The 24548-nt window shown below is 40.3% G+C and overlaps 1 protein-coding gene across 1 annotated transcript in view; it reads left to right on the top strand.

Moving 5' to 3' along the window:
- The first annotated feature begins 1850 nt into the window (after nt 1–1850).
- Ing3 (inhibitor of growth family member 3) overlaps nt 1851–24548 on the top strand; it is a 29882-nt gene continuing 7184 nt past the window's right edge. The window contains exons 1-8 of the mRNA XM_055608234.1: nt 1851–1997; nt 2234–2305; nt 4416–4516; nt 5996–6061; nt 19809–19905; nt 22842–22913; nt 23645–23764; nt 24090–24244. Coding sequence (XP_055464209.1) covers nt 1970–1997; nt 2234–2305; nt 4416–4516; nt 5996–6061; nt 19809–19905; nt 22842–22913; nt 23645–23764; nt 24090–24244 — 711 coding nt within the window. The 5' untranslated portion in view covers nt 1851–1969. The remainder of the gene's footprint in view (nt 1998–2233; nt 2306–4415; nt 4517–5995; nt 6062–19808; nt 19906–22841; nt 22914–23644; nt 23765–24089; nt 24245–24548) is intronic.

Consider the following 24548-nt stretch of genomic DNA (forward strand, 5'->3'; position numbering starts at 1 on the left):
TTGTTCAGAGATCACTAATCAGAAGTCTGGACATGCAGAGTTCCTGCTTTGACTGCTATTCACCATGACACCGTCAGAAGAGAAAGTCAATGATCAGTTCTCAAGGAGGAGTCTAATAGAAGACAAAATTTGAGGCTCCCAAGAGGAATAGTCCCTATGCAAAGGTGAGTGAAGAAATAAACTTTTCATATAAGAGGCCAGGAAGAAAGCATACTTGTCTTGGATGTAGAGACCAATAAGGAAGAAAAAAGCCTCCCTTGAGAGTATATGACGTATTTGAGTTACAGGCTCCAATTCTATCTATCTGTGCAATATAATAAACCTCAACTACACAACTTAATTTGGTCGTAAGTTTGATGGTGTCTTTCAGCAAACTTGCAGAATCAAATGATAATATTCTCCAGGAAAACTCAATTTTAACTCCAGTCTTCAAGAATCTCGATATTTATAACCCCAGAAAAGTGAATTCAGAGTTAAAAATCCCAACCAGATGAAATTAGGCACTATGAGCAAACGTTGCTGCTTTTGAAGAAATAGCACAGATAGACACAGTTTTCAGTACTGAATTTAAACTAAACAGATGTAGACTAAATATGTTTAACACGCAAGAAATACGAAAATGTCTTTAAAAGAGAACAAAATAGAATTTCTAAGGTATGTCATTTAAAAATTTAAAGCTGTAATATAGACATATTCTGAGTGGTGAATAAAATAAATATTAAAATGTTATCTTTTTTTTTTCTTTTTTTGTATGAGATAGGGTTTCCCATAATATAAGCTAGCCTCTAACTGCCTTTGTTGCCAAGGCTTGAACTCCTGTTCCTCCTGTCTCAACTCCCCCAGTGTAGGAATTCCAGGTGTGTGTCTACATTCTCTGCTAGATAGTTTAAGAAGGGATCATTTCCCCCCAAACACAAAAGCACTTAGTGAACAAATTTTTATGAAAGGCATTTTAAGATAGAAACGGCGCGCAGTGATACACTAACTAAGCACAGCGAACATTTGCCAGGGTTAGAAAAAGAGCTTGTCCAGAACTATAAACCTTAACCCAGCTACTTACCCAACATAAATTCGAGTCATTGTTGGTACATACCAGCAATGGATTAAATCTCCATAATTTTATGGTTGGTCTGTCGTTATTTATTTTGCAGGTGCATCAGAACAGTTGCTCTACAATGAACACGAGACACGCCGCAAAACATAACTGGCTACTGCAGACTATTTTGGGCATCTTTTAATTTGGGAAATGCACATTCGCTCGAGTCTCACATAAACCATCTTAAAGTTATAGGGACACCAATCAACTGTCCCTTTTATATCTCAGAAGTGGATAATGAAGTAAATTCCAGCAGCGAGTTCTGTTCTAAACAATCCGAATTTTCCGAACTTGGCCGATTATTCTAGCGTTTGGAATCTTTGCTGTTTGCCCAGCACAGCTAGAAATCCATGACTCACAAACGGCGGGCTAGGAATCACAGCGCAGAACAGGTGAAAAGTTGTTTCCAGTTATGTCAGGCAGGCGCATACAACTCCCATCATTCCCCATGAACGAAATCAACAAATAAACAGAGGCACCGCATTTCGGATGCTGGCGTGCCCGTTTCGCGCAGGCGTGTGGTTTCTGTAGTTGCCACGCAGGAGATGCCCGCCCTGTTGCCCGGCTCTTTTTAAAAAAAGAGACTACATTTCCCAGAACACCGCGGGGGTCCGCACCGGCCTGCTGACGTCAGCGCTCCAGACAGCCAATGGCAGCGGCGGGCGGCAGTGAGGCAAGCGCCGTCAGGCGCCAAAGTGGGGCCTTTTTTTTTTTTTTTTTTTTTTTTTTTTTTTTTTTTTTTTTTTCCCTTTGCCGGAGTCGAGCGGGTGCTGCTAGCGGAGGCGCCATATTGGAAGGGACAAAACTCCGGCGACAGCGAGTGACACAAATAAACCCCTGGACCCGTTCGCCTCCGCACCAGTCAGGGCCGCGATGTTGTATCTAGAGGACTATTTGGAAAGTGAGTGCGCGGCGCCGGCGACGCGGCGATCGGGATCCGCGGCGGGCGGGAGCGCGAGTGGCCCGGGCGGGCGGGATGGCGGGAGGGAGGGGGAGCGGGGGATGTTTCTTTCTCACGGTAACTGGCAGCCTCGTTGTGAGCCGCCCCCCCCCCGCACGCACGCACGCACGCACGCGTGACGCCAGCGCGTAGCTCCGCCGTTGGCCCCGCCCTCTGACGGACTGTGCCTTTGACAGTGATCGAGCAGCTTCCGATGGACCTGCGGGACCGCTTCACGGAGATGCGCGAGATGGATCTGCAGGTGCAGAGTAAGTGGCGCGTCTCCGCGGCCCCGCGGCCGCCCCGGCCTCGCCGCGGCGGCGCCTGCCGGCTCCTCCGCGCTACTTTTCTTGGGCTGTCGTGACTGGAGGCGGCAGGCGCACCGTTCCGTTCACACGCGGGGCACAGAAAACACAGTGTTTGTGGGCTGCATGGAGATGACGACACTGCACCGCAGTGGAAACCCGCGTGACTCGAAGAAGGTTTGCACGCGAGCCTACAGGTGGAACTCGGAGTTCTGCGTTCAGACCTGAACGTTCATTACGTCCCGAATTTCTCAAGAGTAAAGACGTAGAGTCACAGATTCTGGGCAGCTCTTTAGGGACCCTAGTGAACTTGGAAGGCCGAACTTTGACAAGTTGCACGTCAAGGAACACACTTAGCGCTGTCAACACCATGACCATTTTCTCAGGCAAAACGAGTGAGGGAAATAAGAATTTACCGGGCATCTTCCAATCTGCTCTTTATAAAAATCGAGATATTTCTTGTTTTATCAACAGCCATGTACTTCAGGCTGGGCTCACACTGTGCATCCTAGGCTGGCTCTAATGTGATCTTCCTACTTCTGCGTGCCTAGTGCTGGGATTTACAGGCATGGCACAGCTTTTATTTTTTTTTTTATCAGTGCTTGGCAGTCTTGTATGTGACTTATTCCCGAAATTAACCTTGTTCCTTTGGAAAGCCAGACTGGAAGTGGCTCAAAGGCAACTTGAGTTTGCTGAGAGCTTGTTCTTTTTCATTCTTAGTTCCCCACCCTTATCCCTGAACCTACCCCCTACACACACACACACACACACACACACACACACACACACACACACACACTGGTACCTTTTGTTCCTGAATATACTTTTCTCCTCTCAGTCTCTGGGCCTTCTCTTGGATGTATTTCCCTGTAGCCCATCATAAATGTGTGATAGGTATATGTGTGATTTTTCTTTGTGTGTGTGTGTGTGTGTGTGTGATTTTTCTTTTTTACGTTGGTAGTTGCAGTAGGAAATATTGGCTGAGGCACATTCTGGGGGGATTGAACAGAGCTTGATGTCAGATAGATTTGGGTTCACTCTAGGACATCAACAGCTTCTTATCCACCTTTGCTATAGTGCTGCCTTGGGGGCATGTATATATATATATATGACATATATATATATATATATATATATATATATATATATATATATATGACAGTCTCCTGAGGATTTAAAATAATACAAATAGGATGTATAATACCCATTACAGATAGGTTTAGAATGAGGGATAATTTAAAACATTTTTAATCATTTAATTTTTTAAACTTTGGAATTTTCTAAAGTTAAAGGTGATTATGTATTAGCAAAAGTAGCAGCATGTTTAAAAACATGCAACTGAAAGTAAAATGCTTTTTAAAAATTAGGATTAGCTGGAATTTCTAAGAATCTTTTTTAAAAAGCTATTCTGCACTGAAGTTGTTTAAATGATGAATATGATGAGCAGGTTTTTCTCCATTTCCAAAACAACACAAATCCCTTTTATTTGTTTGCCTTTTTTAGCGGTCATCCGCTATGGTCATTATTTTTGGCATGGGCTTTGGAAAAACCTTCCATAAAGTAAATAGCATGTAAATAGCATGTGCACTGAGTGCCTAAGTGGCATCTTAAGTGAGCAAATTACCGCGTCTCATACCGCCACATGAAATGAAGTGATGGGGTGCTTGGTGCCAGGCAGTAAGTGTTGAATCTGTTGTCACCCTCTTTAGTAGCAGAAGTCTGAGAACTCCCCGGGAGTGCTCTCCGTAAGCAGCTCTGACTGCCATAACCAGCCGGCTCATTCCATTCGCTTTGATTTCAGCGCTGTGCCATTTGAGGGTTGCGGCCATACATCTCCTGTCTGTGTGGTTGACTCTACCTTGATTATTGGAAAGTGCTTTGAAGTAACAGAAATCAGTACAGAATGTTGCAGGTTTTCAAAACAAAGGAAATTAAGGCGTCACTGTTTATAGAATAAAAGCATAATGTACGTAAGCCACTAGCAAACTAAAACAGTGCATATTGTCAGACTTTGTGTCTTTCCTCAAATCAAAGCAGTTTGGTCAGCTAAGTATGAAATGTTTTATTATGTCAGATGCAATGGATCAACTAGAGCAAAGAGTCAGTGAATTCTTTATGAATGCAAAGAAGAATAAACCGGAGTGGCGAGAGGAGCAGATGGCATCCATTAAAAAAGTAAGTGAATGGATGGTTGTCAGTCACAATTGGGACCCTCTGAGAGGGATATTTAAAATGAAGTAGATCCCTGGATAATGAATAAGGGAATGTTAGGAGTGGCGTATGGGTGTTTGCTATGTTTTAGAGCAGTGGCGCTCAACTTGGGGGTCACCTAAGACCATTAGAGAACACATTACGATTCATAACAGTAGCAATGTTATTGGTATGAAGTAGCAATGAAAATAATTTTATGGTTGGGTTTCACCACAACAAGAGAAACCTGTATTAAAGGGTCACAGCATTGGAAAGTTGAGAGTCCCAGGCTTAGAGCTTCCTGTAATTCTTTCTGAGTTGCAGCTAGTGCGGATTAGGTGAAGTGAACGTGCTGTGCACGTGGGATCTAGTGTCTTCAAGGAGGCACTGCAAAAACAACCTCAAAGACTTGGCTTTGGTCCTCACTGCCCTGTAGCTGTGTGACATGGTTCAACATTTTTAATATGAGGAAGAACACGTCCCTACACCCAACCTTTATATAAATTTTAAGGATCTACAGAAACATTAGTTTTGAAACTGAAATTTTCATAGTTGCATTATTTACTTTCCGATTTGGAAGAAAAATTGTTTCTCTTAGTAGAGGCAAAAAATATCTGTATTCATAAGAGAAGTGGTCAAAGCTTATAAAGTACACAGGTGTGTAAGACTTTAGAGCTTGCACGTGTTAATCTGGAATTCAATTAAAGGTTTGGGTTTTTGTTTGTTTGTTTGTTTGTTTTGATGTAGCACAACTTGAACATACCCTCCAAAGTTGTCTGTAGAATCTCATAGGATTTTTGTTGTTGTTGTTATTTTAAAAAAATAGCATGGAGAAATACCTATAGTACCTAATTTAAAACTAGAACTGTAGACCAGTTGGACAGCAGAAACATGTAGGCCAGAATCCTTTCTGTGGCTCTATTTTGGTTGTAAAAATTGGAGGTGGAGAGATGGCTCAATGATTAAGAGCACTAGCTACTCTTTGAGAAGAGCAGGTCTTGTTCCCCAGAGCTGTGTGGCGGCTCAGCACCATCTATAGCAGTCCGCAGTCTGACGGACCCTGACCCTCTCACCTCCATGGGCCTGTGGCACACACGCATGCGCAGCACCACACACACAGCAGATAAATGTTTTCAAGTTGTAAAAATGGAGCGTTGTTGCGTTTTACATGTTAGCTAAATCTAGCATTCTTTTATTTTCTTATTTATTAACTCAGAACTTCCTAGTAAAGAGACTGGACCTGGCATAACTTTTTTTTTATTTATGTCTTTTCTGAGATTTTTTAACATCTTCTTTTAGTTTTTGACTCTGCTTCTTATTCTGATGCCCTCCCAACCACCCCTGTCCTGGAGGTTTGTTATTGCCAACATGAGCTGACCAAGTGATAACAAGGTAGAGTAATGAAAAAGCAGGAAGGTATATGTGTCTGTTGCCAATGTTTAAAGTGAAAACGTTTTTCTTTAGGACTACTATAAGGCTTTGGAAGATGCAGATGAGAAAGTACAGTTGGCAAACCAAATTTATGATTTGGTAAGTAAAAGTGCATATTATGGCTATGTATTCTAGAAGTCTGGATTTTGTTACCAATTTCATTAGCTTAAACATAAACTGGAGTGTTGCTCTCTTGATCATATTTAATTTGAGAGTTCAGTGTCTGTGTCTTGGTTTCATTGGGGAAGAGTAATAGAATTCCACAGTTTTACTGCTGTAAGATTGTGGGTGATATTTTTATTTTAGAAAGAATTGGCTTTAATTAACCCTTTTCTACCATTTTGAAATTGTAGCTATGATAGCCAAGAGTTCTGTGTGAGTGAGAGTTCTTGGTGCTCTGATTAAAATGAGAACAAGACTTCTTGTATCATTGTTTACCTAGGTGATGCTAATGCATACTTAACATCACCTGGGTCAGGCACATAACTGGGACCATCATATTACATACACTGAAAGAAAAGAAAAACATTAAACAGATTCCATGTGAAATGTGTGCTTTTTTTAATATTTTTGTCGTACTGGTTTTTTTTTGTTGTTGTTTGCTTTGACCTTTGTTTTATGTTTTTGAGAGGGGGAGGACATGAAATTGTGGGTAGGTAGGTGGGGAGCATCTGGGAGGACTTGAGGGAGGGGAAAGAATATGATAAAAATATATTGTATGTAAAAAAATGAATAAAATGAAAAGAAAAGGAAAAAAAGGTGTTTCTTTCTTGCAACAGTAATTCTAAAAGTTTGAAGTCATCAAGAAGAGAGATACACGTGCATTTGTTTCTCAAACTGATGTATGATGCTATTGCTACCATATGATATGAAATGAAACATCTGTTTTTAATGCAAAGCTTCTCCTTAATATGCATTTTAGAAAAAATATTTTCTCTGTGTGTCAGAGTATGTTGAAGCAGAACCATGTTCACATTAGGTTGATTTGAACTTTTACCATCATGTATGTTAGTTTTGCAGTGTCTTTTAGATATAGTTTGCCATTGAAAACTGTGTGCAAGCCAGTGAACATAACACATAAAAATGTTCTAGCTTCATCTCTTTTACTGGTGTAAAGTGCTCTGACCAAAAGCAGCTTAGGGGAAGAAAAGATGTATTTCAGGTTCTAAGTTAGGGTTCCTTGTTGAGAAAAGTCAGGACAGGAATTTGAAGTATAAACCAGGAAGGAACTGTACTTGCTGGCTCATACAGACTTGCGTTCAGCTAGCTTATACAGCCCAGGACCACCTGCCCAAGAAGTGATAGCACCCACAGTGGACAGAACCCTCCCCTGGCACTTAGTAGAGACAGCCCCCTTCCCCATGTCCACAGGCCAGTTTGATCTAGGCAGTTCCTCTCTCACATGACTCAAGTTGAGAGTCAAAGCTCACCAAGACAAAAGGCACCCACCTTACATGTGAAGCACACAAATGTTTGCATTAAACGAAAAAATCAGTATCATACAAGGAAGTGTGCTGTTATTTTTATATAGTGCAATTTTTTAAATTTTAATTAATATTTTAATCTTGCTAAACAAGTTGTTGAAAGAGACAATTATAAGTAAACTGATGTTTAAAAAAAAGGGCAAAACTTTCTTGAAAACCCAATACTTACAGATCTGAGGCTTCTAAAAGTGCTTAAGGCTTTAGTTACTGAAGGTAGAAGTGTATCTCACAGATGAAATATATTCCTTTTATTATGACTTTGCTCATTTTTACTCTTTGACAATTACATCACATGTGTATAATGAATCTTAGTCATTTTCACTCCTAATTCTCCTCTCGTCCTGCCTCCTGCTGGACATCAAGAAGCCACCCTTCACTTTCATGTCTTCTCTTTTACGGAACCCACTTTAGTTAGAATTCTCTGCATCAGCATGGTGGAAAGGATTTTCTGGAGCATGGACACCTTATCAGAGGCTCCAGCACTTAAGAAAATTATCCCCTCACCCCCCGTCTGGCCACCACTAACTGACAGCAGACGACCAGGAAGCGTAGGTTCTCATAGTCCCTCTGTTATCCACGATGAAACATTGACAGGCTCAATCTTGGGCAAGTTACCACAGCCTCGGTGAAGTCACCAGCACAGTGCTATGGTGTGTCCGTGTCCATGTAGTTTCTGTTTCACATCTCCCTGTCTGTGGCTGTACCACAGTGTTCCACAGCCTTGGAAGGGATGTGATGCCTCACTGGGCTGAACACACCCCACCCTGTGTTCTTGGCACTCTGACTAGTTAAGCTTCTCTGCGTTAACTGCCACCTACTGCAGTAAGAAGGCTTCTCTGCTCCGGGCTGTGGACAACACTAACTCGAACACATAAACATGAGCATTTAGAAGGAAATGTGACATGATCATTTAGCAAATCCTGGGTGATAGGTTTTCCTCTGTGGCCTTTGACCTCGCCAAGCCATAAGTGTTTGACCAGATTTACAGTAGGCATGAGTTCCGTCCTGTGGACTGGGCTTCAAATCCAATCAGAAAGCCATCTGTTACTTACATAACAGTCAAGGCACTTTTGGACCAGAGGGCACACTTGGCCAGGGAGGTTGTCACGAGCACATTCTTACAGTAAGACTGTTGATGACTTCTCTCCGTCAGCAGCTTGCAAAGGTGTCCTCTTGCACTGTGAAATCAGTGGGGAAGAGTCTTACTGATGTGTGCTACCTTCAGCAGTAGGATTATGTGGGTTTACTATCAGTTCTAGTGGGAAACCAAGTAGTTGAGTTTCGTTTTCTTAATGGAGATAATAAGCTGGGCTCTTAATGAGTTCTTTGTCATGGTAGTAGACATGATAAATGAACATCCATATAGAAACCCTGTTCAGCTACTTCACTGACTATGGCTCTGAAAACATTCAGCCTAATCGCTAACCTCAGCTTCTTTATCTGTAAAATGACTTTTTCTTTCTTTTACCTCGTGCTGCACTACTTGAATGCACACTTACATGCATGCACATATACACACCTATATGTGCAGACACACACACAAGCACATATGGCACATACCACTCTTAGGGTAGTTTTCACTCCTTTAAAGCCTCACTCTATCTCCTTTTCTCCAGCTGGAATTTTCTCAGCCCTGCCAAGTTGAAGCTATTTTTTTTCCATCTGCTAATATCTTTAGGCTTAACATTTACGTTTTTTTTTTCTTTTTTCTTTCTCTGTCTTGCTACCTCTGCCATCCTGTCTGCTGCTTTTCCTCCCTTTCCTTTAAAATTCACCGTTGCTATTTCATAGCCCTTTTATTCCTATTGAGATACTATTTCTCGTGCATCTCTTGTACAGAATCTAAATACATAATTTAGAATTGAGATAGTGGTTATAAAGATTCTAGAGACCATAGGGGAATGTTGGTGAGTAGGTATGATGGTATAGGACCTATTATTTCCAGTTCATGCTGTTTTAAAAGGATAGAAGAAAGGATTTTCACTGTTTTCACATATAGGAAGAAGAGGTCGAGTGTTGAGCTGGATGTGTTCTGAGTTGAATGTTACACATTAGCACTTTCACACATCACATAGCACTTGAGAAATACAGGTTTTACGTATTAATATTTTTTCATGTCTGCATGATCTATATATAAATAGAAGATGAGGGAGAGGGAAAGAGAATGAGTGTGAGAGAGAATGAACATACATGGTATGCATGGAGTCCACAAAGAGGCATTTTGGAACCTTTGGAGTTGGAGCAGGCAGTTGTGAGCTGGGAGCCAAACAGGTCCTCTGGAGAACAGTGTATGCTCTTAAACACTGAGTCATCTCCCGAACCCCTATATATTAGGTTTCAAAGGTCCTCCTTTGAGATCTCATGAGCTTTCTATTTCCTCTGCTTTTCATTGTTCACAATATTTACAACCTTTTCTTGCAGTGCCCTTCATTCGTTAAGAAACAGGGCCCAGATTCCTGTTTGTTGGCCCGTGAGCCATCTTACAGCCTAGTTATTTGTGTCTTCTGCTCTGCTCTGCTCTGTGTTCCAGTGCTGAACCTGAGCAACATGTGACATTTCGCCACCTCTGAAATACTTCTTGTATATGGGCCTCATTTCCTTCTACTTACCATCCATTTTTTTAAAAAATCCGAGACTAGTTGAGCTCTTGAACTTTTTTTTGTTTCTAAAGTTTATTAAAAATCAAACAATAGAAAACCTTTACATAAAAATATGTCAATTTTAGTGTCCACATTGTTGTCCACACAGAAAATTGAAACATGATATTGTTTTGCCAAACTGTAGCATATGGCCACAATAGTAGCCAGGCCAATTCATCTGGTTCACCATTACAGGGACGGACACATACCTGTGCCTGTGGATGATAGAACTTTAAAACACACATGTGTGGGTCGCTTGCATGGCCCCTTGGTGGCTCCTTAATGCAGATACAATCAATATTGCTAATGTGTAAATTAGTACAGGCCTATGGACCAGTGTTCATAATATTCTTTAGCAACAGGTTTCACAATTTAAACAGTTTTAAATATTTGGGATGATTTCAATCCTCATGAGCTACAGACCCCATATGCTACTGTGCTCTGGCTTGTCTCCCAGAGTCAACAGGCCCACCACAGCAACAAGAGGAAGACCCAGACACGCAGAACTGGTGCTTGGCGAGGTGTCCGTCCCATTCTGACATTCATTTAGAGTTCCCACTGCTGCATGTCAATCACATGTTCCTTCGAGCGGCTTCTTATGTTGACATTCTCTACCAGTGGACTTTAGGACCAGCCTACCTGTAGTATTGAGCAGGGCCAGAACCCCATTTGAGAAATGGGGGTCAGAGGGCCTACAAGACGCAAGCACTCCAGCTGTGGTACTCCAGAGACTCAGGGTTAGGTGACGGATATGTAACAAAGACAGTGATTGTTGTGGCAGAATACGCTTGCATAGTATACCTGTATGCTTCTGATGCCAGGCACCAGCCGCTCCTGGGCCCACGCTGGGCTGGGCTCTCCTGTGATACATTAAAATACCTTAGATCCTTTCCAAGTTTGCATTTTCTAAGTTGGGTTCCACATGTTGGCTGGTTGTCTGATAGCGTCATTACACGAACACCAAGAGGAGGGGCTTGTGGGCTTGTATTTTTTCTTTTGGTAAGACACAGTAAAGGAGCAGAGTCGTCCTGAAGGTTTTGTGAGGTATTAAGCTCCCAGGCCTCCAATGCGTAACTGGCAGCCTTGCTGTAGGCCTTGGGCTGTTGTCCTGCTCTGACCACGAGTTCTGAGATTTTGGGTTGGGTTTTTAAAAACTAGGCAGCAAATCCAGCATTTAAAGTGCCAGAAGTAAAGACCTCTAAGGAGAGAAGATGTCATGTCATACAAATCGCAGAGCATTGTGACTGTGGGCGTGCTTCCATTAGTGACATGGTCTAGAGCCATGGGCCTGGTGAGCATTGTTACAGACAGTGGCACCCAGATTTAGGAATGTGGAGAAGGGAGTTTGGTTGATTCCATTGAGGAATCTGCATAGGTATGCACTTGTTCTGTTAAGAGCAAATATCTGAAAAGTACCTCCTCTGTTCAGGGCTCTTGAACTTTTATCCACACTTTTCAGTACCCTCAACATCACTGGCATCTTAGGTGTCTTCACTTGTTGGCCGTCACCAGCACTTGTAGCTGGCACAACTGGAGGCACTAGGCAGCCAAGGAGCTGCTGCCTCTGCAGACTTGGTGGTTTCACTTATATTTGGATCCTTTCATTAGACACCGGGCCTTAGTCCTTGCGTTTGAGTAGAATATTGTTTTTTGTTCTTCCAAAGCAATGCCCTCATTTCTTACAAACATCCTCTCTCCAGTTATGTGATCTTTCCTTGCATTGACAAGAACTTAATTTGAGGCTTTTTAGTGACCCTTTCTGCAATATCTCTAGGCCATATCTCTGCCTATTAGTTATTCATGAGTCATCTCTCTCTATAGCTTTGCTTACTTATCTCTTACTCCTCCACTATCACCGCCCTGCCATCTGTCTGTCTTATTTCTGTCTCTCTGTCTTGGGTGGAATCTCTTTGTATAATCCAGGCTGGCCTTGAACTTATGAATGTTCACTTTTACTAATGTTCCTATCCTTCCCATCCCTTCTTTGACTTGTCTGTATCATATATGGATTCTATTCTTCATCTTCTGCCATTACTTTCTTTTCCTTATATTTAAACATTTGCTTCTCCCTTCCCTTTTAAAGACACTTAGTCCCAGCACTCGAGGAGGCAGAGGCATACAGATCTCTGAAAGTCTGAGGTCAGCCTGGTCTACAAAGTCAAGGACAGCCAAGTCTACGAAAAAAAAAAAAAAAAAAAAGAAAGAAAATTGACACTTTGACAGGCACCGAATCAAATACTGTTCTGGGTCTTCCTTGAGTTTCTCATTCACGCTTTTTGATGTTCTCTTTCTTCAGTTGATTTCTAAATCCATTTGAATTTCTGTTTGCCGGTCTCCTGAAATTTCAGTTGATAAATTCTTCTGTTTTTAACCCACTGGACACTCTTAGTACACTTTGACTCTTGGAAACTTAAATGCTGTTTCATGCTCTTTTCACTGACATTCTTGCTCATGTGTTGTTACTTGAAGGTTCTACTAAAATGTTGCCACCTTCGTGGCCTTTCTTGTACTCTAATGTAGATCAGAATGATGGTGTTCCTTGGCTTCTGTCCTTGACCCTTATTCTTCAAGTATTGCTCATAGATAATTTTCTACCCTCTCCTAATTCCTTGTCAAGAGGGCAGAGAAGATTTATACCATACCAGTCAGTAAATTGTGTGATATGATGCTCTTGTATTCCCTACCAACATGCCTTCCACATAAGTAGAGAAACATTCTCAGTTATCTTCCCATATGGTCTTAGTTTCAGACACTAGACAGAAGTTCCTTAAGCCTGAACATTTCTGAGTTGCTGAATCACATAGTCCGAGACTTTCCCCTCTCTCAACCCCCATCTCTATTTCAAAAGATCCACTGACCTATAGTTTCTCAGATTAGGATACTGAAAGTCCTCCTACAGTCCTTGTTTCCATCTGTCCCACACTTAATCTCTATGACCGGATCATTTTCCTCACCAAGTAATTACTCCTCACTTGTGTAACCTGCTATAGTTCCAGTACTTTTTAAAAATAGGAATGTAATTGGAAAGAATACAGTATGTATACACAGTGTATAACTTAAATTTTGACTAATGTATTTACTATTATAACCATAGCCCAAACAAGGTAAAGAGCATTGCTAGTTTCTAACAACCTTTTGCATCATTTCTAGTGCCTAACCCCTCTAATATATTCATCATGTGCTAGAAAGACTAAAGTATCTTTTCTAAATGATATTTTAACTTTGACTTATCATGCTTTTTCTTTTTTAAAATATAAGCTTTTTTCAAAAAGTCTATACATGAATATTGTATTTTCATCTCCTCCCTCCAAGCCCTCTTAGGTTTATTATGCAAATGTTACGTAAGCAGTCACATTGTTGACATTTCATGGATGAAGCTCCTTCTTATGTCTAGAAGGTATCTACCACTAGGTATCCTGGTGTTCTGGCACTTAGTTTTTCCACACACACCCCTTCCAGGTTTTTTCCTGATTCCCCAAGTCCTACCCAGTTATCAAGCTTATGAACCATAACAGTGACTGGCCTAGCATGATATCTCCAATACTACAATAGTGGCTCTTTTATCTTGGGGGTAGCTAATAGCTTTCTAATTGCATTTAGGGCCTGCTCTTTAGCAGGAAACCTATTATGCCTGATATTGTAAACTTTTCCAGATATAATGGCTAGAGAGGTTATAGACCCTGGAGGAGAACCTACTGCTGCCATTTTTTCCTAAACTAATGTAATTTGTAATTATATTCTAAATACTTACTCATAAACCCACAGATAAGTGTAGTTCTTACTCCTCATCAAAGAAGCTTTTTTAGAGTAGATCGAGACTATTACAGAGATTCACAACTGGTCAAATGAAGAGAATAGGTGACTGTGGGGCGCCCAACCCCAGGTGATAAATCCATCATGCTTATTCTAAAATACACAGCCGTCATGCTGTGGCCCTGATTGAAATCCATTGCTATTTTGTTCCAGATTTATTTTACTGTGTTCTTCAGGGTCCTTCTTGATCCTGTCTTTGCCCAGTTCATTTTAGTATTCTTTTTAATATGTTCTCTATTTTTTTTTTTTAGTTTCTTCAGTTTCTTTAGTTTCTTCAGTTTATTTTTTGTACTGCATATGATAATTGTGAAAGAGTTCTTCGAAAGAAATAATTGCAATTTTGTTTAGCAAAAAGAGACATTTTAAAATACTAAATCTTTAACTTAGCAAGTTGGCTTAGACTATAGACACCTGCTGTCAAGCCTGATGACTTGAATTTGATCTCTTGAACCCACATGATAGGTCTCTTACCTCTCTAGGCTTGTGGAGTAGTTGTGTAGACTTTACTAATCTGAAAATTTAAAATTTGAAAAGCTTCCCAGAGTTGAAGCTTTGTGGATGTTGACATGATGCTACAAGTAAAAAATTTCATATCCCATTTCATTTTATATCTGACAAGTTAAAGGCAAAACAGGATATGGATATTCCCTTTAGATTATGTGTCTGTGAGTGAGATGGAAATGAAGTGTGTGTTGAGTCAAGATATCTCAGTATTTTATGGAAACTTCCCCAAATCTGAAAGCATTTGAAATCCAAAACCCCTCTGAAGTCCAGTATATGCATTTCCATTAACAGGCACTGAACCTGTCTACAGGCAGATTTTATGCTTCGGTGTTTCATATAAAATAGAATTCCATTATGCTTTTACACACTGTAGCATTTTATTTGCTTTTAGCATCAGTAGTAAATGGATGTATTCCTTTGACTAACGCTACACTGATCATGTCATTTATTAAGGAAAGAAACCATGTTGTGCATCTACAAATAAGAAATGTCCATAAAGAAAACAAAAATTACCTTATTAGATAATTTCCTAAAATCTTAACACATTAACAGTCATTAAACACCTATTTACATTTGTTAACCAAATACCACTAAGAAGTTTTACATTGCAATACCCAATAAAGTTGATTTATATGTACTCTGCTAAAATTAGAGCTTTTCAGTTAATGCTTGAGTGTTTTTCATAGCCTGGCATTGCTCAGCACCCTTGAATTTCCTTCTGTTTATGTCTACTGGCCTGTCCCTGATGTGATTGAACCTCAGATCCACATTCTACCTATAAATTTGAAAGTTCTTTACTTGATACTCTGAGTAAAGAAATAATATTATGTCAACCTTACCTTTTAATTTGTCTTGTGTCCCTGCTAACTTTTAGGAAGGTTAGACGTAGCTGATGAATCACGTCCTCATGTACTTAGTTCAGCTAAAGAAGAAAAATTCACATTTTTCATCTAGTCATATAATTAGGGGTGTAAAGAGCCATTTTTATAACTTATCAGAGGATACTTTGATGTCATTACTCACCACCCTACCAATTTACCTTTTCATTACAGCAGAATTCTCTCATGGAAGAGAAATATCTGTAATTGCCATGGATTTTCTCATCGCGCCTTATAAACTATTTGCTTATTCTTTAAGGTCAACCTAGATGTCTAAATTGGAAAATTTGACTATCTTGGAAGTAATTGATCATGTAGAAACATTTAAAAAGTTACATGTTAATTTCATTTAGGTCTATCAATGACACATTGTAAAATCTGAACATTGAGAAACTAGGAGATTCAAAAGAGAAAAACAGTATTTCAATTCTAAAATATTAAGACATAGGTTTTTTTGGTTGTTTTATACCAAGAGGCCAAATGTGACTAAATTGTTTATTATCATGAACATGCTAAATAATGTTTCTTTGCTTCAGAAAAGTTCTGGAAAAGGACAGTAGTTTAAATTTAGCCATTGTGGTTGGGGTCATAGAATTATTTGAGGCTTTAGAACAAGAGCTTTTAAGGATAGCATTTATTGCCACTAGGTGGGGGACCTAATCAGTAATAAGACTCTCTGCTTAGCTTTCAGTTTGGAAACTGACAAACACAAAATCTCTTTTTAGTAGACCTGTCCACCCTAGCCTTACGGGTCCAAATATGTGTAGAGGTGTGGCATAATCGAGCCCTTGCTCTACTTGACACCTGTGCCCATGGCAGCGTGCAGCAAGAACAGATCCTCACTGCTTGGGTGGGTGAAAGGAGGAGGTGTGATTTCGGTGGAGTTCAGCTCTTTTATAGCCCTTCACCACTGTTTACATAGCTGTATCTTGAGGGTTTGAAGTACAGCTAAATCTTCTGTCAACTTATTTTCTGACTTCTAATTTTATTTTATTTTTTTTAAGTATAACAATGATAGATTTAAGAAAAATAAGTCACATTGCCCAAGAGTTGCTGGTAAAGTAATTTACAATTGCTTTTAAATCAGGAAGCCATTTCTAGAGCTGTACCCTCAGGGTGGTTGCAGCTGCCCTGCCTGCTAAGGAAAGAAATTGGTTTTAAGGATTTTTAATTCTTTGAATTCTGTTCCTTCTTCTGTGTCCTCTAGTGAACTTCATCAATAATATAGTCAATACAACAATTTTAAGTAGAGAGATAGAATGAATTCAGTCTATGGTGTGGGAGAAATGTCTTCGCATCACTTTAGACCACTCTCCCAACTGAGATTCCAGCATTCTTCCTCTCTATACTCCAAACATAAGTGTTTGATGATCAGTATACATTTTTATGATTACTCTTTTCCACTTACTTAAACACAGTGTGCTTTACACTCAGTCATTTGTACCTGTCCTCTACTCTGTCACTCATAGCCCAATATCACATTATTGTATTTTTTTGTACTATATAACTACTCTCTTAGACCTGATGCTTATTTGCTGCAGTTAGTGTATCTTCTGTGGTCTGATCTTTATTATGTTAAATTTTTTATGAATTTTGATTTATTGTGTAAATTCTAATTTCTATAACAGCAGGGATTTTCTCAGTCTTCACGTGCCCTTGATTTAGCCTAGAGCCAAGTACATACTAGAAACTCATTGTTTATTGTTTGCTTAGTTTTAGATAAATTGATGGAAGGTTTTCCTTGTGATGAGTGTTTTGGAACGAAAATATTTAATTATTCTGAGTTTCCTTAAGATTAAGTTTTGACAATGAAGAGACATACTGTTAATAATGAAAATCTGTACTCATTCTTTTGTTGAAAGGGATACTGCATTATAAGTGCTCAAAAGTTACTTGTATCCTATGAATAGGAGTAAGTATCCCAAACATATGACACATACAGGCTTTAAATATTATAACTATGACTTCTACCAAACTCTGAAGAGCAATTTGTATTTAAATGTTAAACTAAACTAGATGTTAAATGCCTGAAAAATTATAAATATGTTAAAGGTTGTTGCAAACATACAAAATATAAATAGTAGGACAGTATTAGTAGTTTTTCTGTTTGGATTATGTGTCTCAGAGTTTAAAAAGAAAAAGAAGAATTTTTTTCCTGTACTCAGTTTCAGAAGGCATTAGATATTAATGATGATGCACTGTTTATTATATATAGGTAACATTTAAATCTTATGTCTGTAATACAAATGCAAATACAAAATACTGCAAAACTTTGGCAATGTTACTTAACCCATTTGAGCCATGGGGTTTTTTGTTTTCGTTTTTTTCTCATGGAAAGAGTAATATCTTATATTTTAGGGTGAGGACATCTGTCCTGGCAACTTTTATGTCATTTTTGCCACAAGCTGGAATCATTTTGGAAAAAGGAACTTCAATTGAGAAAATGCCCCCACCAAATCTATTGTGAAGAGACACCAGGATCAAGGCAACTATTATAACAGGAAACATTTAATTGGGGCTTGCTAATACTTTCAGAGGTTTAGTCTACTGTCATCATGTTAGGGAGCATGTCAGCATATAGATAGCCCATTGGAGCAGTAGCCGAGAGCTACATTCTGATCAGTAGGCAGAGTTAAAAGCCCTGGGCCTGGCATGGGCTTTTGAAACATTAAAGCCCACCCTCAGTGACACACTTTCTCCAACAAGGCCCCACATCTACTCCAACAAGACCATGCCTCCTAATCCTTATAATCCTTTCAAACAAGTCTACTCCCTGGTGACTAAGCATTCGATTATATGAGTTTGTGGGGTGCCCTTTTTCTTCAAATCACTACAGCAAGACTGTGGCACATGTTCTTGATAGATCATGTGGAGCGCCCAGCACCACACCTGAGTGCTGTGTAACAGCAGACTGTATAAGCCGTAAAGAGCCAGCCAGTAAGTAGTACTCCCCCATGGCCTCTGCATCAGTTCCTAACCTCCAGGTTCGGCCTGGAGTGTCGGCCCTGATTTCTGGGATGATGTTGTCAGTTAAAATAAACTCCCCCCAAAGTTGCTTTTGTTCATGGCATTTTATCACAGCAACAGAACAACATCTAAAGCACAGAGCACAGTGTTACCTGGCTCAGTAGCATCTGATCTGCATCTTGTGTTCTGTTGGTTTTGTTCCTCCTCGTGTTGTAAAGTATTTAATTGAACAACATACAGAAAGTTTTTTCTTCATTTTATGTTGTAATACATTGTAGTGTTTCTAAGAAAGCCATTCTCGTTTGTTTGTTTGTTTGTTTTTTTGTTTTAGTGCAGTTTAGTTGGTTGGGTTTGTTATTTAGAGACACAGAGAGAGGGAAGAGGAAGGTAGAGAGAGACAGGAAAAAGAGAGAGAGGAGGGAGAAAAGAGAAGAAAAATGAGAGGGGAGGGGAAGGGAAGGAAGCGAAGAGAAGAGAAAATTTCACTATGTAGATCATGGTGGCCTGAAACTCACAGAGATCCCCTGTCTCTACTTCCCATTAATGGTATGCAACATCATGCCAAGCAACTCTTTTGTATTGCTTCTGAGACTTTGTTTTCCATTTTAACTGTGCATATTTGTGCTTATCTGTCATATGGACTTAGGCACATGAGAACAGTGGCCTTGGAGACCGGAAGAGGGCTTTGGGTCCCTTGCCAATGGAGCCACAAGTGTTTGTGAGCCAGCCCCACGCGGGTGATGGGAACCTAACTGCTGATGTTCTGCCAGAGCATAAGCATTTCTAACCTTCTTACAGCTGAGCCATTTCGCCGTCCTCTAGTGTTCTTAGTCTCAAGAGTGAGCCAGTCAGGCTCAATTTTGGAAAAAGATCTTGTCAGTATTGTAATAAGAATGTTTCAAAGAAATTGAAGGAATTTTTATTTTTAAAAATAATAACTTTGGAAAGATAACAATGTTTGACATTAATCTTACAAATATATTGGGACATAACTAGTTGAAAGTGTCAATTTTCCTAAATTTTTTAAAAGAGTATCAGTAAATAATAAAACATTACCATCATAACTAAGGCAGAGTAGTAGTATTCCAAATAAAACCATTTGAGCAAGCTTTTTCAAAAATGAAGATTTTTAGCTAAAATTTTACATAAATGTTTGCAATAATGATGGGCCACTGTCCTGCATGGTAGCACAGGTAGCAGTTCTGTGTGGCACTGTGCATGTCTCCAGAAGAGAATTTAGGCAGAAGATAACTGAGGCATGTTTTGAACATGTTTTAAAACATTGCCAGTCCTTGAGCCCTCAGAACCCTGCGCATGCTTTGATTTTCATAGCCCCACTTTTGAAAATTAGTCACAGAACATTTCCTAACATATATGAGACTCTGGATTCTTAAAAATACGAATAGGAGAGTATAATAGCCTACTACCCTAAAGCGTAGGTTGATTGACTTGCCTTAAAATATAAAGCAAACTCACTGAGAGAAAATTTAAGTTTTTTTATTAAGTTGCACCTTAGCAAAGTCACGGATTTTGGTGTTATCTTTTATCTTCTTTGAAACAGGTAGATCGCCACTTGAGAAAGCTGGACCAGGAACTGGCTAAGTTTAAAATGGAGCTGGAAGCGGATAATGCTGGAATTACGGAGATATTAGAGAGGCGTAAGTTAACAGTTACGGTTTCCCATTTGTCTTGGCGAGTAGTTTCCCCACAGAAGCCTGTACACTGTGTGTGCTCTTCGGTGACGGTGGTGTCCGGGTCCCGTAACTTCTAATGTAGCCTTGATGTCTTTGGGTTGTAAATGAGGAGAGATGTCACTCCACTCGCTCTTTATGGAAATAGCATACAAAGCCTTGCCGTTTTTTTTACTGTTTTCACTTTGAGATGGATCTTGCTATAAAACCTTGCTGCCTCAGCCTCAAGAGTACTGTGCTCCCTCCCCCTTCCTTCCAGTCCAGCTCTCAGATATCCCCTCCTGCTCCTCTCCTTCCTCTCAAAGAAGGTGGGGGGTTCCCTCAGGGGAACCAACCCACCCTGGCACCTCAAGTCACAGCAGGGCTAAAGTGCATCCTTTCCCACTGGGGCCTGACAAGGCAGCCCAGCTAGGAGAAAGGATCCAAAGGCAGGCAACACAGTCAGAGATGGCCCCTCCTCCCCTTGTTAGGGACCCACGAGATGCCCAGGCTGCACATCTGTTACACACGTATGGGGGCCTAGGTCCAGCCCGTGCAAGCTCTTTGGTTGGTGTTCAGTTTCTCTGAGCCCCCGTGGGCCCAGGTTAGCTTACTGTATGGGAGGTGTCCTTGACCCCTCCAGCTCCCTCAGTCCTTTTTCCACTCTTCAATAAAATTCCCCAGGCTCAGCCTATTGTTTGGCTGTGGGTCTCTGCATCTGTTTTCATGAGCTGCTGAATGAAGCCTCTCAGAAGACAGTTATGCCAGGCTCCTGTCTGCAAACATAGCAGAGTATCATTAATAGAGACAGGGGTTGGCTCTCTCCCGTGGGGTGGGTCTCAAGTTGGGCCAGTAATTAGTTGGGCATTCCCTCAATGTAGGCAGGACAGATTTTAAGTCGAAGGTTTTACGGGTGGGTCAGCATCCCCCTCCCTCCACTGGAAGTCCTACCTGATTACAGACGGTGGCCACTTCAGGCTCCATACACCCAGATGTTAGGAATATCAGCTAAGGTCACCCAATAGAGTCCGGGAGGTCTCCCATGTCCCAGAAATGATTCCCCACCCATTTCCTTTCTCTCTTCAGGCCCTCTCCTCCTGTCTTCTCTCCCCTGCTCTCCCTAGATCTGATCCCAACCTCAGTTACCCTCCCCACCCCCTCTCCCACATAGCTTTCTCCCTTCATCTTCGGATTTCTATTTTATTTTTTCTGAGTGAGGTTCAAGCATCCTCCCTTGGGCCCTCCTTGGCTTCTTTGGGTCTGAGGATTGTAGCATGGTTACCCTGTACTTTATAGCTAATATGAAGTGAGTTCATATCATGTGTGTCTTTCTGGGTCTGGGTTAACTCACTCAGGATGATCTTTTCTAGTTCCATCCATTTGCATGCAAATTGCATGATATCTTTGTTTTTAATAGCTGAGCTATTTATACAGTAATATCTTTGTTTTTAATAGCTGAGCTATTTATACAGTAGCTCCATCGTATGAATACACCACATTTTTTCTATCCATTCTTTGGTTGAGGGACATCTAGGTAGAGGGACATTCTGGCTGTTTGAATAAAGCTGCTATGAACATAGTCGAGCAAGTGTCCTTGTGGTATGGTGGAGCATCTTTTGGATATATACCTAGAGGTGGTATAACTGGGTCTTGAGGTAGAAGTATTCACAGTTTTCTGAGATACTTGCAGATTGATTTCCAAAGTGGCTGTACAAGTGTGCACTCCCACCAGCAATGGAGGAGGGTTCCCCTTGCTCAGCATACTCACCAGCATGTTGTCACTTGAGTTTTTGATCTTAGCCGTTCTAACCAGTATGAGATGTGATCTCAGAGTCATGTTGATTTTCATTTCCCTGATGACTAAGAACACTGAACCTTTCTTTAAGTGCTTCACAGCCATTTGAAATTGAGTTACGATGCTCTAACAGAACATGTTCTATGCGTTTACCAGCCAGAACTTATTCCTGTTTCTCCTGCCATATAGTGGGTTTCATGACTCCAAGGTACCTAAGCTCTATGTTTCCGCAGACATGTGAGGTCAGCTGGAGAAGCCAAGCATGTGTCTGTGGCGAGAACTGCAGCTTTGAATTTAAAATTAGACCATCACTTCACAGAAGTAACTTCTTTATGGTGGTTCTTTTATTCTGGAGGAAAGCTATGTGAGAATAATAGGTATTTGGTAACAAAATGAAATGTATAACTGCCTTTGAAGTTTTTCCTCTTTTCTTTTGAAAACGCTGGTCGTAGCTGTGAATAACAAAACCCACGCCTCCCTACTCACTGCTGCAGGGATGTTAATAAAACATCCACTCCAAGGACACACATGACATGGAACTAGATCCCATTATAATAACTGCTCCATCCTGCCCCCTGACATAATTTTATCTCAAGGGATCAAGAGTAAACTCAGAGAGTTTCTTTAGAAGTGTTTTAAAGTTTGATATTTGGAATTATACCCTGTACTTTTTGAAACCACAGCCCTGAGCTCTTTTTTGTTGTCAGTATCGCATTTAATTTTCGAGCTTGAAAGAATTGCTTTGTATGCAGTAATATCACCATCATCTAGACTTTTAGAAGTACCTAGTGAAAGGTGTTCAATTCGGTTACTAGACTGAAATTTTGAGATCTTCCCATTAATAAAGCTGTACTGTCCCTTTCCCTGTTTGTGTGGTACCCAGTGTCAAAGGTTAGATATTAGCATGTTCTGGCTGTTGTATATGTGAAGGCGAATCCTGAGAAATGAGTCTTCCTGCTTAGAGGGAGGGTTGTTTGGGACGAAACTGAAGGTGGACACTCCTTGCAGGTCCGGCTGAAATGTTATGCACCAGAGTTTGGCAGTCATCTGAGGGGCCACATTGAGTATGGCTGATGTGTAAAGTTGTATGGTGGTGTTTAATCTGCCTTGTCTCTGCGCCTCTCTCTAGGATCTTTGGAATTAGATGCTCCTTCCCAGCCAGTGAACAATCACCATGCTCATTCACATACTCCTGTGGAAAGTAAGTTTGGCCCCAGTACAAATTAAAACTTGTTAATGTCACCTATCTGTCCTCTTTTATTAGCTCCACATAACCAGTTGAGAACTATCCTTCCCTTCCCTTTATCAGTTTACTTATAGACTTTTCCAGTTAAGGAAAGTATATTTAATTTGGGAACAGGCAGTCTGTTCTCCAGACACAGAGGCAGAAAATAGATAGAAATAACAGCAGCACCTGTCTGCTTCCTACAGATCTAGGAAGTGTTATAATTGATGTGAACTATATACTTCTTTATGCAGGCCCATCTCTTTTAGCTTTATTTCTCTGTGCTTATCCTAATATTTGACACGTGATAACTCTCACCGTTAGTGAGTTAGTGAATAAAGGAATTCTGGGATGTGTGGCTAATTGATGGTGTTGCTATTTTTTTTTTTTTTGATAAGTCAATTCAATAGGACAGAGGGTTAAACTAAAAGTACTTCTAATTGATAGACAATATATTGAAATGGACGTCCTCTCATAGTACTTGCAAAACTGTGGTACATCATGGGTTGTCTTTAGTAATTGGCTTCGAAAGTGCTTGCAATGTCTAGTCTCTCAGTGAAACACATGACAGTGTTCCCTCCTTGATGAGCCCATTTCATAAGAAACCTAGATCATAACTGCACAAGTTTATAAAAGGGTGGAAGTATTATGCTTTGTCTGTTGTCTTCTGAAGTTTAAAATTGTGTGAATTCTTTCTTTTTATTCAGAAAGAAAATATAATCCAACTTCTCACCATACAGCAACAGATCATATCCCTGAAAAAAAATTCAAATCTGAGGCTCTCCTATCTACCCTTACATCTGATGCTTCTAAGGAGAACACACTGGGTAAGTTTGTTGTCTTAGATGTGGTAATTAGCTTGTTTTGTTTGTGTTGGAATAAGGGAACAGAGACGCACTCAGAATTTTAATGCATACATATGTTACCTGTTTAAAGTCTACAGGTGGAGAAAAGAAAAAGGAAAATTGGCTTCCATTTCTCAGTTGACTCAATCCCTAAAAGTACATGAAGAATTTAAATTTAATGATTTTATATATATATGGTTATAATGATTATATATATATTATATATATAATATATATATAATCATTTATTTTAAACTCAGTAATGTTATTTCTCTGCAACCATTTTTATTTCTTTACTTCTTTATAGGTTGTCGAAATAATTCTACAGCTTCCTCCAACAATGCTTACAATGTGAATTCATCCCAACCCCTGGCATCCTATAATATTGGCTCATTATCTTCAGGGACTGGCGCAGGGGCAATCACCATGGCAGCAGCTCAGGCAGTGCAAGCAACAGCACAGGTAAATAGAGCTTTACAGGCAAGGGTTACAGTTTATTCCCACCATTGGCAAACCCCAATAAGAACTATTAGGTATGAACAAACAGAGGTTTCAGACATCGTGTGGTTTGAGTTTGAAGCTGAACTTTTAGATCGATGACGTTTATTAATATTGCACAGAAGTTGTTGGCTACAGTGGTGCACCACTCAGTCCCACGCTGACCCTTCTTGCAGTCGGTACACAGTTACCTTCCTGTCCTTCTGAGGACAGTTGCTGTTCTTTCTGCGCCGCCGGGGCTTTCTGCTGGGTTTGTGTTGGCTACAGT

Source organism: Psammomys obesus, unplaced genomic scaffold, assembly GCF_907164565.1.
Source record: "Psammomys obesus unplaced genomic scaffold, mPsaObe1.curated_primary_1811, whole genome shotgun sequence".
Lineage (NCBI taxonomy): Eukaryota > Metazoa > Chordata > Mammalia > Rodentia > Muridae > Psammomys > Psammomys obesus.